At 30.7% G+C, this 16,001-nt stretch overlaps 2 protein-coding genes across 7 annotated transcripts; both read left to right on the forward strand.

Moving 5' to 3' along the window:
- Positions 1 to 2,209: 2,209 nt before the first annotated feature.
- On the forward strand, positions 2,210 to 5,633 carry LOC107435158 (ankyrin repeat-containing protein BDA1). Of its 6 annotated transcripts, none has more exons than XM_048472979.2 (4): positions 2,210 to 2,363; positions 2,455 to 3,073; positions 3,426 to 3,855; positions 5,063 to 5,633. In XM_048472979.2, the coding sequence occupies exons 1-4, from the start codon at positions 2,347 to 2,349 to the stop codon at positions 5,077 to 5,079; spliced, it is 1,083 nt and encodes a 360-aa protein (XP_048328936.2). In that variant the 5' UTR covers positions 2,210 to 2,346; the 3' UTR covers positions 5,080 to 5,633. The 6 variants fall into 6 exon arrangements, 5 of the variants coding, with proteins under 5 accessions (XP_048328936.2, XP_048328937.2, XP_024923588.3 ...); XM_048472980.2 differs by having other exon boundaries at positions 2,215 to 2,363; positions 2,445 to 3,073; XR_009635552.1 differs by lacking the exon at positions 2,210 to 2,363 and adding an exon at positions 4,114 to 4,904 and having other exon boundaries at positions 2,370 to 3,073.
- Positions 5,634 to 9,903: 4,270 nt separating this feature from the next.
- LOC125422718 (ankyrin repeat-containing protein BDA1) lies at positions 9,904 to 10,548 on the forward strand. Its single transcript, XM_048474832.2, has one exon. The coding sequence runs from the start codon at positions 9,904 to 9,906 to the stop codon at positions 10,546 to 10,548; it is 645 nt and encodes a 214-aa protein (XP_048330789.2).
- The last annotated feature ends 5,453 nt before the right edge of the window (positions 10,549 to 16,001 follow it).

Consider the following 16,001-nt stretch of genomic DNA (forward strand, 5'->3'; position numbering starts at 1 on the left):
GTAATATCCAAAATTATATTAGATAAATATATTTAAATTATATATTATGCCCACTTACAATTAATTGTACTTTATTTAAAGGATAATTGCAATTGAAGATCCTCTAAAATAACTTAATTTCATTTTGTAGATTTTAAAATCAGTTTCTTCATATTTCTAAAACCAATTTCTTCGTATTGATATCTCTAGTTTTAAAATTCTTACAAATTAGTATAATTCAGATAAAATTTACAGAAACTGTCAAATAGAGGTCATAAACAGGGGAGCTTGTGATCCTAAATTTGACTTTTTTAATTTATTTTTCATGTTTTCCCAATTGAAAAATTTTAAAAATTGAGAGCCAAAATAAAAAGATCAAATGTTAAAAATGAAATTTGAGAGCCCAACAAATTTTTAAAAAAATTTTTAAAAAAATTCGGAGAACTCAAAAAAAATACCAAATGGTTAAAAATTTTTGAAAACCTAAAATAAATAATAGATGTTCAAACAAAATTTTGAGAGCTAAAAAAATACCAAATGATAAAAAAAAAAAATGAAAACCCAAAATAATAAATGGTAGGAGAATTGTGGAGCACAATAAAATTACTAGATCATAAAAAAAAAAAATATTATGAGTCTTAAAAAAATATCAAATGTTCAAAAAATCTAAAAACCCAAAAAATATCAGATATAAAAAAAAATTTGAAAGCACAATAAAAATACTAGATATTTAAAAACAAATTTCTGAGCCTGATACGAGTACCATATGTTCATATAATTTTGAGAGTCAAAAAAAAAAAAAAAAGATTAATAGTAATAATAAATAAATAAATGGTTAAAAAAATTCGTAATGCCCAAAAAGATACTAGACATTCAAAAAAATTTTGAAAGTCCAAAAAAAATCAAAAATTTAAAAAAATTGAAGAGCCTGAAATAAATAAATAAATACTAGATGGTAAAAAAAAATTCAAAAGTATAATAAAAATACCATATGATAAAAAAATCTAAGCACCTCAAAAATTATTATATCGTTAAAAAAATTTTGAGTGTTAAAAAAAAAAAAATACTAAAAGAAAAATTTTGAGGGCTTAATAAAAATACCATATGTTTTTCGGGCTATCAGAATTGTTTTTGAATGTAAGATAGTTTCTTTTAGCTTTCTGAAATTTTTTTACCATTTGATATTTTTTTGGAGTTCCAATTTTTTTTAATTATCTAGTACTTTTTTTTCAGAAGTAATTTTTACCATATGATTTTTTCTGGGGCACTCAGAACTTTTTATCTATTTGATAATTTTTTGAGCGCTCGGAATTTTTTTGGACCCATGGAATTTTTTTTGAGTATATGATATTTTTGGACTTTTAGAATTTTTTTTAATCATTTTAATATTTTTTTGAGATCTCAGAACTTTTTTGGAACATTTGGTATTTTTTAGCATAGCCTAGGAATTTTTTATCATCTGGTACTTTTTGGGCTCTTGGATTTTCTTTAACATTTTGTATTTTTTTTTCTGGCTAGCTGAATTTTTTAAAATTCTTTAAATTGGAAAATCTGAAAAATAAATTAAAAAATTAGATATGAGTGTTATATGTATCGCACATGACCCCTATCTGGTTTCTATCAAATTTAATCAAATTAAATCAATTTTTAATAATTTTGGACATAGAGATATCACTAAAGAATTAATTTTAAAACCTCCAAAACAAAACTTACTGATTTTAGAAGGTAGTAAAATGCAATTATTGCTTTGTTTAATCATACGCTAATAAAATATATATTTATATGTATTATTCTAAATTGAAAAAAATAAAACTACATATACATTAGATTTTTGTCAATTAAATTTACAAAAAAAAAAAAAAAAATCAATCAATCTTTTATAACAATTTTCAATGGATGAAATCCGACAAGATTGTTGCTACCCTTTTATGTATTATTAAAAAAATATATAAATAACTTTTTAGGTATTATTAAAAAAATATTTAAATAATATTATTTGGAGATGTGGTTTGCCATGTAAACTACCCTCTCAAGGTAAGGTCCATAACGCTTTTTGTCAGAATTGATATGTTTTCTTAACTTATCTCACGGAGAAAAGAAAGACAAATTAAAAACTTTTTTTTTTTCTTAGACTCTAGTTGATCGGGACTTTAATTAAAGTCGACGAGATGAAGGCATGCGAAGTTTCTTTCATCTTTCTACGTTTTTGTATTACATGTTTCCGTTTGGTAAGGCCTGGTCCCACATCTGTTGGAAGAAAGTGTAGGAAAATGTCCAGGCACTGCGAAGCTGCAACATCACCGTTTGGCCTATAAATTGTAAGCGAAAAATTGTAAATGGTAGCAAAGTACGTAGGACTCATTTTAAATGAAGGTTTGCTCGAGGTTAGTTTCATTTTATGTCTTTTAACTTATTTTTAATTTCAGAATTTTGGCATTTAGATCACTGTAATTCTTTTATGTTAGCAAGCTGCAGAATGGAATGTCACGAACGCTTAAAAATTGTTGCTCAAGAAGGAGATATCGACATGTTTTATAATTTACTCGCAGAGGATCCATATTTGCTTGATCACAAGGATACTACATCATTTATCCATACTCCTTTGCACATAGCAGCTTCTCATGGAAAAATTCTATTTGCAATGGAGATGATCATTTTAAAGCCATCATACGCTCGAAAACTCAATCATCATGGTCTTAGCCCCATGCACCTCGCCGTCCTCAACCGGCAAACCGATATGGTTCGTGAATTTCTGCACTATGAAAGTGATCTCGTTCGTGTTCGAGGAAGGGAAGGTAAAACTCCTTTGCACTTTTTAGCTGAAAAAGGACATGACCATGTTCATCACCAAGAGAAACTCTGCCTCTTGACTGAGTTTTTATCAGCTTGCTCATTATGCATCCAAGATGTCACAAATCGTAGTGAAACAGCTCTTCATATTGCTGTGAAGAATCAGAATTTTGATGCCTTTGATTGCTTACTGCAAGGACTGCGAAGATCTTTTGACAACAATGATATCAGAAATGTCATAGAGTTGAAAGATGGAGAAGGGAACAATGTTCTACACATTGCAACGGCTACCAATCAATACCAAGTAACATATAAATATATATATAGATATATACACACACGCAAATGTGTATGCTTAAATTTTTTTAGAGACCTATCAAAAAGAATTTCTTTTAGGTTTATTTTCAGCAGGGCAAGACTATATATGGATACAACATTACCAAATTTATTCATCAAATTTTAGATGCATATTTCTATAGTATTTATTAACAAAAATAAAATAATGCAGTCATGTATAAAAATAAGTAAGACCCAATAAAAGCTTATAAAAAAAACAAAAAAATGTCACACCGTAATAAATTTGGTGTCTATAATATTACTGCGGGTATTGACGTTTAATGGATGAACTAAAGTGATTGCATGTATTGGATCCTCAGGTAGTGAAGTTGTTACTCAAAAGTAAAATAATTGATGTAAATGCCAAGAATTCGAAAGGCTTGACTGCTCTAGATATCTCAGATCCACACAACAGAGAAGTTAGGGAATTTCTACTCCATGGCGGAGCTTTAAATGCGAAATCACTTCCCCAAGTTCTCAAAGATGATGGTGACAATTTGAGATCCAACATCTCATTCAAAGAAAATGTCATAATATTTGTCAGACGTTTTAAGAACAATACAAGCAGCAATCTGTCACTAATTTTGTTGGCCGCAATACTGATTGCACCAGCTGCTGTAAGCCCATTGGGAGGAGTTTGGCAGGACAACAAGAAGCCTCTGAAATACTTCGTTTATCATATGGCTAACATTATAACGCATTATCTTATGGTTCTCTTTATTTGTCTTCTACTCCCCTGTTTGAACATGAGTAAGTAGCTTGGTTGGACACTAGATGCTTCTCTTATCCATCATTAGTTTTGACACTAGATGTTTCTCTTATCTATTATTAGTTTTGTTATGAAAGCTTTCATTAGTGGCTAATTCATGTATGCTTAAGTATGTAAATGTTAATTAACCTGAATCGGGAATTGATGGACCTGCTTAGTATGGTGCTAGCTTTAAAAGCTGGGTTATGGTATTTATTCTACAGCTGCTTCTGCCCTGGTTAATTATTTACAATTTGCAGTTGAGAAATGAAAGGATTTGACTATATGCGGACATCGTTTAAGCATAGCATCATTCAGGAAATTGAAGCATGACTGTCAAGTAATTAAACCTTGCAAAGTATGTTTGTTAGAGAGCAGAGGCCATTTCAGCTGGATGTTGTATCTCTGCGAAACCGTACGCCATTGAGTTTTGAAATTTCTTTTTTCTTTTGAAAAATAGTAGTGTTATTTTCAGCCAACATCATGCAAGGTTATGTACTTGTTTGTTTATTAACATGTTTTTATGAGATTCTACTGTGATGAATGAGTTTATTTTAATTAATTTTGTCAGCGGAAATTTAGTATCTTTCTTGCTAAGATAGTAATCATTGAACTAGTTTGTAACCAATTAAAATAAATCATAATTGGTTTTTCTTTTTCCAGAAAATGAAATAGAGAAAAAAAAAAAAAAAAAACTCATTTGGAACATGTTCCAATGGTTTGAGTTTACTAGGTATGAATTGATTTAGTATATGATAATGCATATAATAAATTAATCTGTTATTCATTATCATGCAAAACAGAGTAGGCAACTACAAGAGGTATTGGTCCTTTGTTGGGTACAATAAATGAGTTTGTAAACAATTATCCTTTTTGTTCTTTTTTTATGAACAAATTTTTATCTTTTTAGAATTTTAAGTTAGCATCATGTTTTGTTTGGTTCTTATTGTAAAGAAAGATTGAATTTGAGGTTGAAGAAACAGCTGAGGCAGGGGAACTTCAAGAGCTATTTGCCCTTAGAAGGGTGGCTTTGATTTGATGAAGTGAAATGGTATAAGAAACAGCTTTTTTTTTTTGTTGCTTCCTTACTTGTACACAAATTTTTAGCTTTTACGAATGTGACGTGAGCATCATTCTATTATGAATATAGAATAAATTATAGGTTTAAGAAGGCCGCTGAGACAGGGGATATTGATTTTGTCCCTACAGATTCATCATTCTACTAAAAACCATTGTTGGTTAGGAAGCCATACCAAGGTATGGGCGCTTTAGTCCAACACATTTGGCTCTGCAGAAATGGGAAACCAAGATGGTATGCACTGGCTATTAGACATCAATTGAGACCTCATTCTGGTGCAAGGCAGAGAAAGCTGAGCCCCTTACAATGTGCAGCCAAAGAAGGAAATTTGGAGCTGTTGGCTCCTCTCTGGCGTGATTCCCCATTCATGCTTGAGAGTGAATGTGACAATTTTTGTTGCAGGCTTTTTTTTTTTCTTTTCTTTTCTATTTGCTTATTTATTTATTTTTGGCACCAAGAAAATAAACTTGTAATGATACTAGGAACAAATTACAGATTCTGCACAATCCAAAGTAATTAATATATGTCTCTCCCTCAGTGCTTTCCAGTCTCAATTTAGATGCCAATTGACCTTCGAGGGATTGCTTGGCAATCTAGACAGTATGTAAATGTTGTGCTGCATACTTCAAGTGCAAAGAAGAGCATGTAATATCTTGGATAAATTTTGAAGTTTTTTAAGTAATGCCCTGCACTTAGTTGAAACCTGTCTGGTTCTTTTACCTCTTTGAAACCCAGCTTTCTTTAAGTCGTAAAAAAATCATATATCCTTTTTCTTTTTTTCTTTTCTTTTTTTCTTTTTTTTTTTTGAAACCAAGAGAAACTTTAAAATAGCATCCATTTATCATTTATGGCTTGGCATTCTGGCCAGTTGCCCCTGTACACGAACAACAATTGACAGTGTGATGATGATGTGGTGCTTATTTCATCGCAGTTTGTCCTGGAGTACTACATAGTCATATTGCTGACTCCAAGCTAGATTTGGTGCTTTGGTATAATGGCTTACATAGCATGAAGGTTGGCCTACATAATTGCATTTTACGGCAATGTTTGAAGCGTGTGGTGTAAGTATTAGCTAGGGTGAGCTGACTGAGCATTCTTTCTTCTGAGTGTTATGGAGAGAATGAGCCTCCACTTAGCTTGTATTCTGAGATGCCATCGATTAGCTATTTTTGACCTCTAACATATATTCCTCTTGAAGATTAATACAATCTAGACTTCCTCGCTTGCCTGTGGATGTAGGCTGTTTCATTTTACAACCGAACTGCGTAAATGTTTTGTGTTAACTTCTTCTCCTGCTATTTATTTACATAGCTTGATAAATAAAATAAACCGGCCACTTCTAACAATGTAAGTTTTTGAAATCAGTGATACACATAGTTTTAGAGTCCAAAATCCTTTTAGGTTTAGTGGTAATTCTGATAAATCTAAACTAATATTGAAGAATCAGAATGACCTATAAGTGATAGGAATGTTAATATAGCTTAATAAGCATACAATAACCTCACTTTTTAATAACTTAAGCTTTTAGAATCATTGATAATTTAATACTATTTCATCTTGTTTTGCTTCTGTATCACTATTTTAGATCTGCTCTATACATTTGTTTAAGTGTTTGTCTTGCTACTAAATCCTTACAACTTGCAAAGCCATTTGTGGCCACTAACTTAACCGCACCAATATGTACTTCTTCTGACAAAGACCCCCCATAACAGTTGAGTTTAAGCCAAGTGCATGTTCATCATGCAACCCTTAACTGAGCATCACTAGATGAGAACCAGTGCTGAAGTGCGCAGGAATGCTACGATGTTACGTGCCATCTCTTAGGATGCTAAACCAGTTGATAATTTGTATTCCCATCCTTAATTCGTGGATCGTGCTTGAAGCCAGTGGAATCAAGAATGCTGCAGATTTAAACACTCCCCTTGCTCGCTTAAGTGGAAGGAACACTTACACCAATGATAATGGACGTTACACTCAATTTCCATAGCAGCCTTTTTGTATTTGTATTATATACATTACTAAGAATTAAGAACAACAGTTAATGTAATTTGACCATATTTTATATATACCACTACTTAAAGCAGTGAACTAAAAATTCCACAGATTCTAAGAATTTTTTTTTATTTTTTATTTTTATTTTTTATTTTTATGGGGAACGAAATAAGTAATGTACAATATGAGACAGTGTGAGGGAATTGGTTGAAATAATATTGAAAGCCAACTTCAATTCAGGATTTAAAAATAATAATAATAGCAATAATAAAAGGCCTGGTTCCTATGTGCCCAGCCCAAATTCTGATTCAAAATCATCGTTATGTGACCCAATTTGTTTGGCCTAATTCTTTTTGTTTGTCGATCCTATGTATATATGTTTTATTTCTTTCATTAATTTCGGAACACTCATTTTAATTTGTTTGTTCTTAACAGATCGCATGGGCTTGCTGTCTCCGATTATCTTTCTTGTGCAGTGCTTTGTAATTTACAAGCGCTTTACCATAAAATCTAATTAAATCTGGAAGTCTTATTGAATTAATATATATATATATATATATAAAATAATACTACAAACTGTATTTAATCCACTAACATATTTATTAAAAGTACAAATATATGATTGTTGTATATGCAGTAACATTTATTCTTTCAATTGTTTAAATTTTAGGTTATATTAGTGTGTATATATATACATACACATACATATCTAATTTTTTTTACTTAAAAAATGCATAAAACACACATGAATTCCAAAGAAACGCGTCTCTTCCTTTGTAAGCTGGGCTTTTTTATGCTAAAGAAAAGGGCCAACGATACTAATCAATATTTCAATGCAACTGTGGTTTTTCATGCTCCTCCAACTTTCCTGTAAAACTTCCGCGAAGGGCATTCGAAATTTCTCAGTTGCTGCAGGGGACTTCAAAACACCAGCATACACAATTAACTCTTTTTTATTTTTTATTTTTATTTTTTTTTGCAAATAATATTAAATTACGGGAGGGGATTTATCAACACGCAATTTATTTTTTATTATTACTTTTTTTGGGGTGATGGTCCGTAAAACAACCACTAATCCAAATTAGTGGCTAAATATTAATACTATATCATTGTGTGTGTGTGTGTGTGTGTGTTTTTTTTTTTTTTTTTTTTTTTTTTTTTTTTTTTTAAATAAGAAAAAGGCTGTTGTATTAATAAGAAAAAGCCATTACACTTTATTATTGTTATCTAAGTCCTCCCAAAACGATTAATATATATACTCAAATAACATAAAATTTATTGTCAATATATTGGAAAAAAATAAATAAAAATAATAAAAAACACTAGCTTCATATGGAGCAGCAAAATTTTGAAAGACCAAAAGGAAAAGCTAGATTATTCGTATACGTTCTTTCGTAGAAGGTGCCGGGATGCCAGGATTATTTGTATTAGGATCCTGTTTGTGAAGGTGGATTTCGAAACTTCAATCCCATATTCACGGCTAAGAATTATCAGGGAAGTGTTAAAATTTTACGTAGCGTGTCTTGAACACTTTACCCATTGCTTTTAGTTTTTGGCTTTTCTTGTTTGTTTATCAAACTTAAGCACTCTACTATTTTTTTTTTTGTTTTTTTGGGTCATGTTGAGTACTCTAACATGATAGTCATTTATAATTTATAATGATAAGAAGAAAAATGTTTAACAATGTCTCATTGAATAAATAATTTGAAATGGTTTTCAATTTAATCTATATATATATATATTTTTAAATAAAAGATTGTACCTAGGTTTTTTAAGGCTTGTCGTTAAGAAATAGTTTAAGCATTATTAAAACACAAGCCAATTATATACACAACTAAAGTACTAAAACCTAAAACTTATTCACCAAAAATAACCTAAAGTAAACCTAGAAATTGAAAACCAAAAACCAAAAACCAAAAACATAACTGTTACGAAATGAGAGCTGAAAATTTTTGAGACTATAATGGTAATTCAGCCAATTGAGATGAAACCAAATGAAGCTTTAAAATGTTGCTACCACATTTCTTTCCAAAAAAAAAGAAAAAAAATGTTACAACCACAATTTTGAACAGTACGTAATCTTTTGTATTAGTATATAATCTTTGATTTAAGTACTAAAACAGGATGCAGAAAAATAAGAACTACAATTTAAGATCTCCAAATTACTAACCAAAAAATTATATTACTTGTACACTTGAAAGTTGAATCCCAGTTGCAGCCTAGACACATACAAGAAGGGCTAGCTTATTATTGCCCAAAAAATAAAAAAAAAGAAAAGCCACTGAAGGGCCTGCGAAGTTTCTAATTTTGCAATCCTTTTCTTGATCCTTTTCTTTTTTCTTTTTTCCCCACAATCCTCAACTAGAATTTCAATGTCGAATAGAAGTACAATAATGCTAAAACAGGATGAAGAAAAATAAGAACCACAATTTGATATCCAAATTATTAACCAAAAAGGTATGTTACTTTTACACTTTGAAAGGTCAATCCCAGTAGCAGCATAGACACGTATCAGACGGGCATGACATTCGCAATAATAATAATAATAATAAAAACTGAAGGGTCTGGCACCTGCGGAATTTCTAAGCAAGCTCTTTATTTCCTTTATTTATTTATTTATTTTTTTTTTTCACACCCTAAACTAGAATGTCAAAGCAATTCGAAGTATATCAAGCTTTTTTCTAAGACATCATTGGGCCCCCTATAATATAATTTGGTAGGTGGCTGAAGTACCTCGAAATTGCTACATATGTTTAGCGTGTGTGTATATACATATATAGATAGATATATATCTAAATTTATATTTTATAAAGAACATTTATATACATTTTTTCAGTTTTCTTCCACACTTTTCCTTTAGGTAATTTTCTTTCTTTGATAAAACCTACTCTTTTGGCGATCTCTATTTGCATTTTGAATATTTACTCCGTATCAAAATCAGTGCATGCCATTTTCTTTAGCTGTGCAAATTAAAAGTAGAATGGATGGAAGACTGGAGACGGCTATTCAGAATGGAGATATCGGCATGCTGTACCGTTCAATAAACGACGATCCCGATATACTGGAGCGAATTGAGAAGGTATCATTTATCGACACTCCTTTGCATATAGCAGCTTCTAATGGAAAGATCATATTTGCAAAAGTGCTAATGTCTTTAAAAGCATCATTTGCTCGGAAACTAAATCCAAATGGGTACACCCCCTTGCACCTAGCCTTACGCAATAAGCAATGGGATATGGTTCGTCTATTACTGTGTTGGGAACCTGATCTTGTCCGCGTTCGAGGAAGAGAGGGCCAGACTCCTTTGCACCATCTGGCTAAGAAAGGAGAAGACCATCATCATCAAGAACAAAAGCTTCAACTCTTGGTTAAATTTTTATTGTTTTGCCCTATGAGTATCCAAGATAGGACTACTCAAAAGGAGACTGCACTTCATATTGCTGTGAAGGATGAAAATTCTGGTGCCTTTGATATTTTACTAGGTGGACTTCGAAGAGCCAGCTATGAAGGTTCTGAAATCCATGAGTTGGAAATTATAAACTTGAAGGATGGGGATGGGAACAATGTGCTACACATTGCAACCGATAGGAATCATTCCCAAGTAAGGCTTCCTCATATCTTGTAAATCTAATTAACTATTCAGATTTTGAGTTTGTCTGTCAATATCTAAACTGATCATTTATTAATGAAATGAGCACTTAGGACTGCATTAACGTCCATTGAAGCCTGAAGCCGAAATCGACCAAATAATTGTCTTTCTCTGCCTTTTTCACTTGCTTCCAAGCTCACGGTCATGGTCAACTCCATCTTTCTTATTTGCTTCTGTCATCCACCAAATAATTCTCTCTCTTTCAATAGATTTTTTAATAATTTCCTATTTTTTAACAAAAGAGGTTGGTGCTAGCCCGTGCCATCGACTTTTTTCCAATTTTTTTTGACTTGACTTAACTTACAAATAAACATAAATAAATTAAAACATAATATTTTTTTAAATTTGGCCAGTATCCTATCTGTGTCTAACGCAGGACACAATATTAAATTATGTACGGAACTATACGATCCAATTTTATTTACTCAAAAATAATTGTTTAATCCTATTCGATAAAATTATGTGCATGCCAAATGATTTGGATGCCAAAATAAAAAAATAAAGAAATAAAAAAATTGCTCATAATCAAATAGAATTTCTATTTTATATTTTATTTCGAATTGAAATCATATGACATGATAGACATTGCAAAATTCCATATAACGGTTTTTTTTTTTTTTTTTTTTTTTTTTGGGTCCACATAATCAGTCCAACTTTATGTATGCTCTGCTCTTCGGCCACCATATCTTGTACAGATGTGTTTTTAATTTTTTTTTTTTTTTTCACTCAATTCGAAAATAACTTCACAAGTTTTGTTTCGTTTTTTTCTTTTTCTTTTTTTTTTTTTTAAAGGTTACTGCTAACCAGCTGTTATTTTCAAAAATGGATTTGGGTTTCAGTACTCGTTATTAAATCATTATTGGGTGAGAAAAATTAACACGAACACAAATACCCAACACAATATTGCAAACCGCCCTTTCTAACACGAACTATTGTCAGCCAGCTAGGTCTAACATAACAAGCATGTACAATTCAAGTTTTCTGAAATCAAATAATTAATAAAGTAGTTAATTAAGCGCTTTTGTATTTATATATATTACATTTCAGGTGGTGGAAATATTACTAGAAAATAGCAAAATCGACGTAAATGCAAAGAATTCAAGGGGCATGACTGCACTGGATATCTCCTTCGAAAAAATCTCAAATCCAATCTACAAAGAAGTAAGGGATAGACTACTCACTGCTGGAGCCAAAAAAGCGGAGTCTCTTCCCCGTGTTTCCAGCTCCGTCCATCAGTTGAGGTCCAAGGTGCCATTGACCGAACAGCTTTCCATAATTGTGATTCGTTTTAAAAACAACCTAACGAATGAATCACGAAATCTGTTAGTTGTGGTTGCCACAATGGTCACGACGGTGATATACCAGGCTGCATTAAGCCCCCCTGGAGGAGTTTGGCAGGACAACGATAACAACACCGCTAGAACCAGTAATAATTACCGTGTAGCACATCGAGCAGGGAGAGTGACCATGGGAACTGGAGACTTCTTTTGTCTATATTGTTGCAACAGCATCACACTTTTTGCTAAAACAATGGTTATGGCTCATCTACTGTGCAAAGGGAAAATTAGCAATCTGCTTAGTGTGCTCCTCTTTCTATATATTTTGGATTATATACTGTCTTTGGTACACATATGGCCCTAATGATATACTAGCTAGGTGATGATCTAACTTTCCATCCCTACTTGAAAGTCATGTTTTCATCAAAAACATTCAACAGATTCAACATATCTTTGTTAACTGATTACAGGATACAAAAGTGGATGTCGGACTTATCATTGGTTGATTTGGTGCAATTGATCATGATGTTGTTTTATTCTAGTATTATTTGAAGGAGAACCTTAACTTATGGTTTATTTAATTTAATTTTTGGTTTGATCGGTCTAAAAGAGCTATATGTATCATATACTGGATACGCGCTTTGATGTGGTAAATGCTATAGATGATATTTTGTAACAACTTTAAGCATTTCTCAAGTTATTATATGTCTCATTACAATTTGCAAAATATTTTACAAAAAGTTCAAACTATATATATATATATATATATATATATAAAGAGAGAGAGAGGGAGAGGAGATAAATCCTAATTATAACTTAAGGTTTGGGGAAAAAAAAAATTGTTTGGACAATTAAAAGTAACTCTCCACTTTTAAAAGTCCATTTGGGAGTGATTATTTAAAACCTAAAAGCACTGCAAAAACGGTAAAACACTTCTTATGGTACCCCAAAAAAAAAAAAAAAAAATCTAAAATCATTTTTAGTAATTTTATTGTAGAAAAATTATCTATTTGGTGATTCTAGAAGAAACACAATTAAGTGATTTTTGAAAAATTATTTGAATGTTTGAACTTTTGTAAAAAATTTGAAAATTTACAGCCAAAATACTTTATTGGATCAATAACCTAATTCGCAGTATTCTAAAGCTGAGAACTCAAATTCAATTACCCTAAACTAGAGAAAACTAAAGTATATTTATAAAAAAACAAAAAAATTGCTCCAAGCAAAAATAGATAAATAACATTAACAACATAAATGGAGCATGTCCCATAAAAGTAAAAACAGACCTTTGCTAGATAACTGTACTATTGGACCCAGCCCAAATTCTGTGTCAGCCTTCCCTAACTATGCTAACGCTAACCCCTTTGTATGTTGCTGGGCTCCGACAATTAGAAGATATTTCTTTTAAAAAAATAAAAATAAAAATAAAAAGGGGGAAAACAGAAACCATTAGAAGATGTTTTTAATAGCTTTCCTTCCCCCCCCTCTCTTTTCTTTTCGGAGCTAGAAAAATATATGTTTCTTTACTTGAGATTCTTTTGGTTTCCGAAGCTAACATTTCATTGGATGTACATACCTATATAGTGGATAGAATTAGGACTCCATTATACAAGATGGAACCCAGCTCGACAACAAAAGTGATTATTATTTAATAAAAGAGAAAAAGGGTAAAATTTTATTTACACATTTTTAATTTTGCTATAATTATACATAGACTGTACTTTTGGCACATAATTGTTAATCTTTTTTTTAATTTTCTATATTTATAAAAAAAAAATTTCAGTTAACTTTTATCATAAAAGACCACAGAAAAATTAAAAATTAATATTTTATAATTGAATAATACATAAAATTACAACTATAATTTTTAATTGTGAAAAAATGACATATAAATCTAAATGATGATTTTTAAAAAATATAAAATCCAACTGTAATTAGGACAAACTTGAAATGATATAAAATAAAATTTTCCCAAGAGAAAAAAAAAAATGTTTAAGCGATTCCATAATCAGTACATCTAACATGTTAATTAATTAACAATTCTTTCAAAAATTTGTCGCTGGACAGTCTAATTTCACACTTTTGCTCAAACTAATTTAAGAAAGGAACCGAACTTTAAAATGAGTTCTTGCCAGATAATCGTAAGTATGGAAGGAAAGTATAGGAAGAAAAACAAAATGAAAGCACTTGCTTGTAAAATCTAGGAAAAATAATAATAATCATAATAATAATAATAATCAAAATAATAAATCTGTACCTTAAAATTTTATGCGCTCTTAACGCCGCAGCATCATTCGCTTGGGTATTTATATGGACTAATGCAGGCGCGAGCTTGTAGGCATTCTGACTACATATGGTAAGAACGAATTCTGGAACCATTTATCGGACAACAAGACTTAAGACGCACAAGTTTGGTCAAAACTTATTTGGAATGCACGAAAGACTTGAGTGGTTTTGAAATTTAAACTAACCTGGTTATTTTTATTTGATATCATTTATAGAATCTCGAAAAAGGAGAAAGTAAAAATTAACTGTAATTCAACGGGGATTTATGGTTGGCCGGTCTCACCACCTAACTGTACTGTCAACAACGGACCCGGAAAAAGCAATTTTCCAGGGAAAAAAAACAAAAGAAAAAGAAAACGATACGGCAGCCGGCATGAAAGTTCATAGAAGGGCCTACAATATTTTGAATGGAGTCTGTGGTCCCCACATGAATTATTATGATCACATGACATAAATGAGAAGGGGAAAGATCCACGATGAGGGATGCCTGCACTTCTTGTTGGGCGCTTTCCATGATGAAAACACCCGTTACAAAAGGAATTGCCCATTGTTTTTTCACCTAATATTCTTAGATGCCATTTTACTCTTTATTATTATCAATTTCCCGGCCATTTTATTTTATTTTTGGCACAAGTTATAAAATTCTTCTTTCAAGGATACTACTACTACTACTACGGTGAACAGATTGTGGTTTTGCTTTTTGTTAAATTTGGTAACGTGTTATGTTATTTTATAATTGCGTTCATGTCATGTTTATTTCAAATTTTTTTTAAGTAAACATGATTTGTTAAGCTTTTGTGTTGGAATATAAAAATTCAGACTCATTAATTAAATATATTATCATGTAACTCTTTAACAATAATCAATCTGGTAACCCATTAACCTTAATTATAAAATTTATTTTAAATAAAATAAAAAATAATTATACCAAAAATTTATAATCAAAATAATCAATACAAAATTATTTTTAAGTCATGGTTAGGAGTACAAAAAATAATAATAATAAAATAATTATATTTACACAATTAAATATTAAATAGATGAACTAAAATATTATACATAAAAAAATAATATTGAGTAGTATCAACAAGTAATAAATATTTAACAAATATAATCTATGTTACCAAAATATTTTTTTCAACACATTAATAGATTATTATTGTGTTTCACCAGAAAAGACATGACAGTGTTGAAGTTACTAAGGTTTAAACAATATGACGCGAAATCATAGTTACTTCTCATTGGTGATAGTTATATATATACATATTCAAATACAATATGATTTATAAGGTAATAAATCAAGAGAATATGAAATAGAATACACATATCTTGATATTTACATATTCATTCCTTATATGCCAATCCATCAGAGACTCCTTTTGGACCGTAATGAGGTAAAGAGAGATCTAGATAAAGGTTTGGTAAGCAAGTCAACAAGCTAATCCTCAGATGCTACACGAGAAACATGAAGAACTCCATACAGAGCAAGGTCATGCTCTAAATGGAAGTCAATAGAAATATGTTTCATTCGAATCATCTTTGAATGAAACACAGGAATAAATTATAAATAAATTATACCAATATTATCACAATAAATAAAAAGAGGATGCGAGCAAACAATTCCAAGTTCAAGCAAAAGTGAGAGAACCTAGCATAATTCGGCAACAATGGAGGCAACAGACTTGTACACAGCTTCAATAAAGGAACGGGGCAATAAAGATTTGCTTTCAAAGCACCAAGATATTGAGTTGATCCAAGGAAGAAAATATTGTTAGGAAATTGAGGTATAAAACATACAATTACAGCTGAAGTAGAAATTATAAACATAAGAATTTGTGTGTAAAAATATAAAATATTTAAATAAAG

The sequence above is a fragment of the Ziziphus jujuba genome, chromosome 2 (assembly GCF_031755915.1).
Source record: "Ziziphus jujuba cultivar Dongzao chromosome 2, ASM3175591v1".
NCBI classification, from domain to species: domain Eukaryota; kingdom Viridiplantae; phylum Streptophyta; class Magnoliopsida; order Rosales; family Rhamnaceae; genus Ziziphus; species Ziziphus jujuba.

Bases quoted from the DNA above. Each gene is read 5' to 3' on its own strand.
- LOC125422718 (XM_048474832.2), top strand. From the start codon at position 9,904: ATGGATGGAAGACTGGAGACGGCTATTCAGAATGGAGATATCGGCATG.
- LOC107435158 (XM_025067820.3), top strand. From the start codon at position 2,378: ATGTCTTTTAACTTATTTTTAATTTCAGAATTTTGGCATTTAGATCAC. The intron at 3,074-3,425 runs GTAACATATAAA...TTGGATCCTCAG, and splicing joins CGGCTACCAATCAATACCAA to GTAGTGAAGTTGTTACTCAA.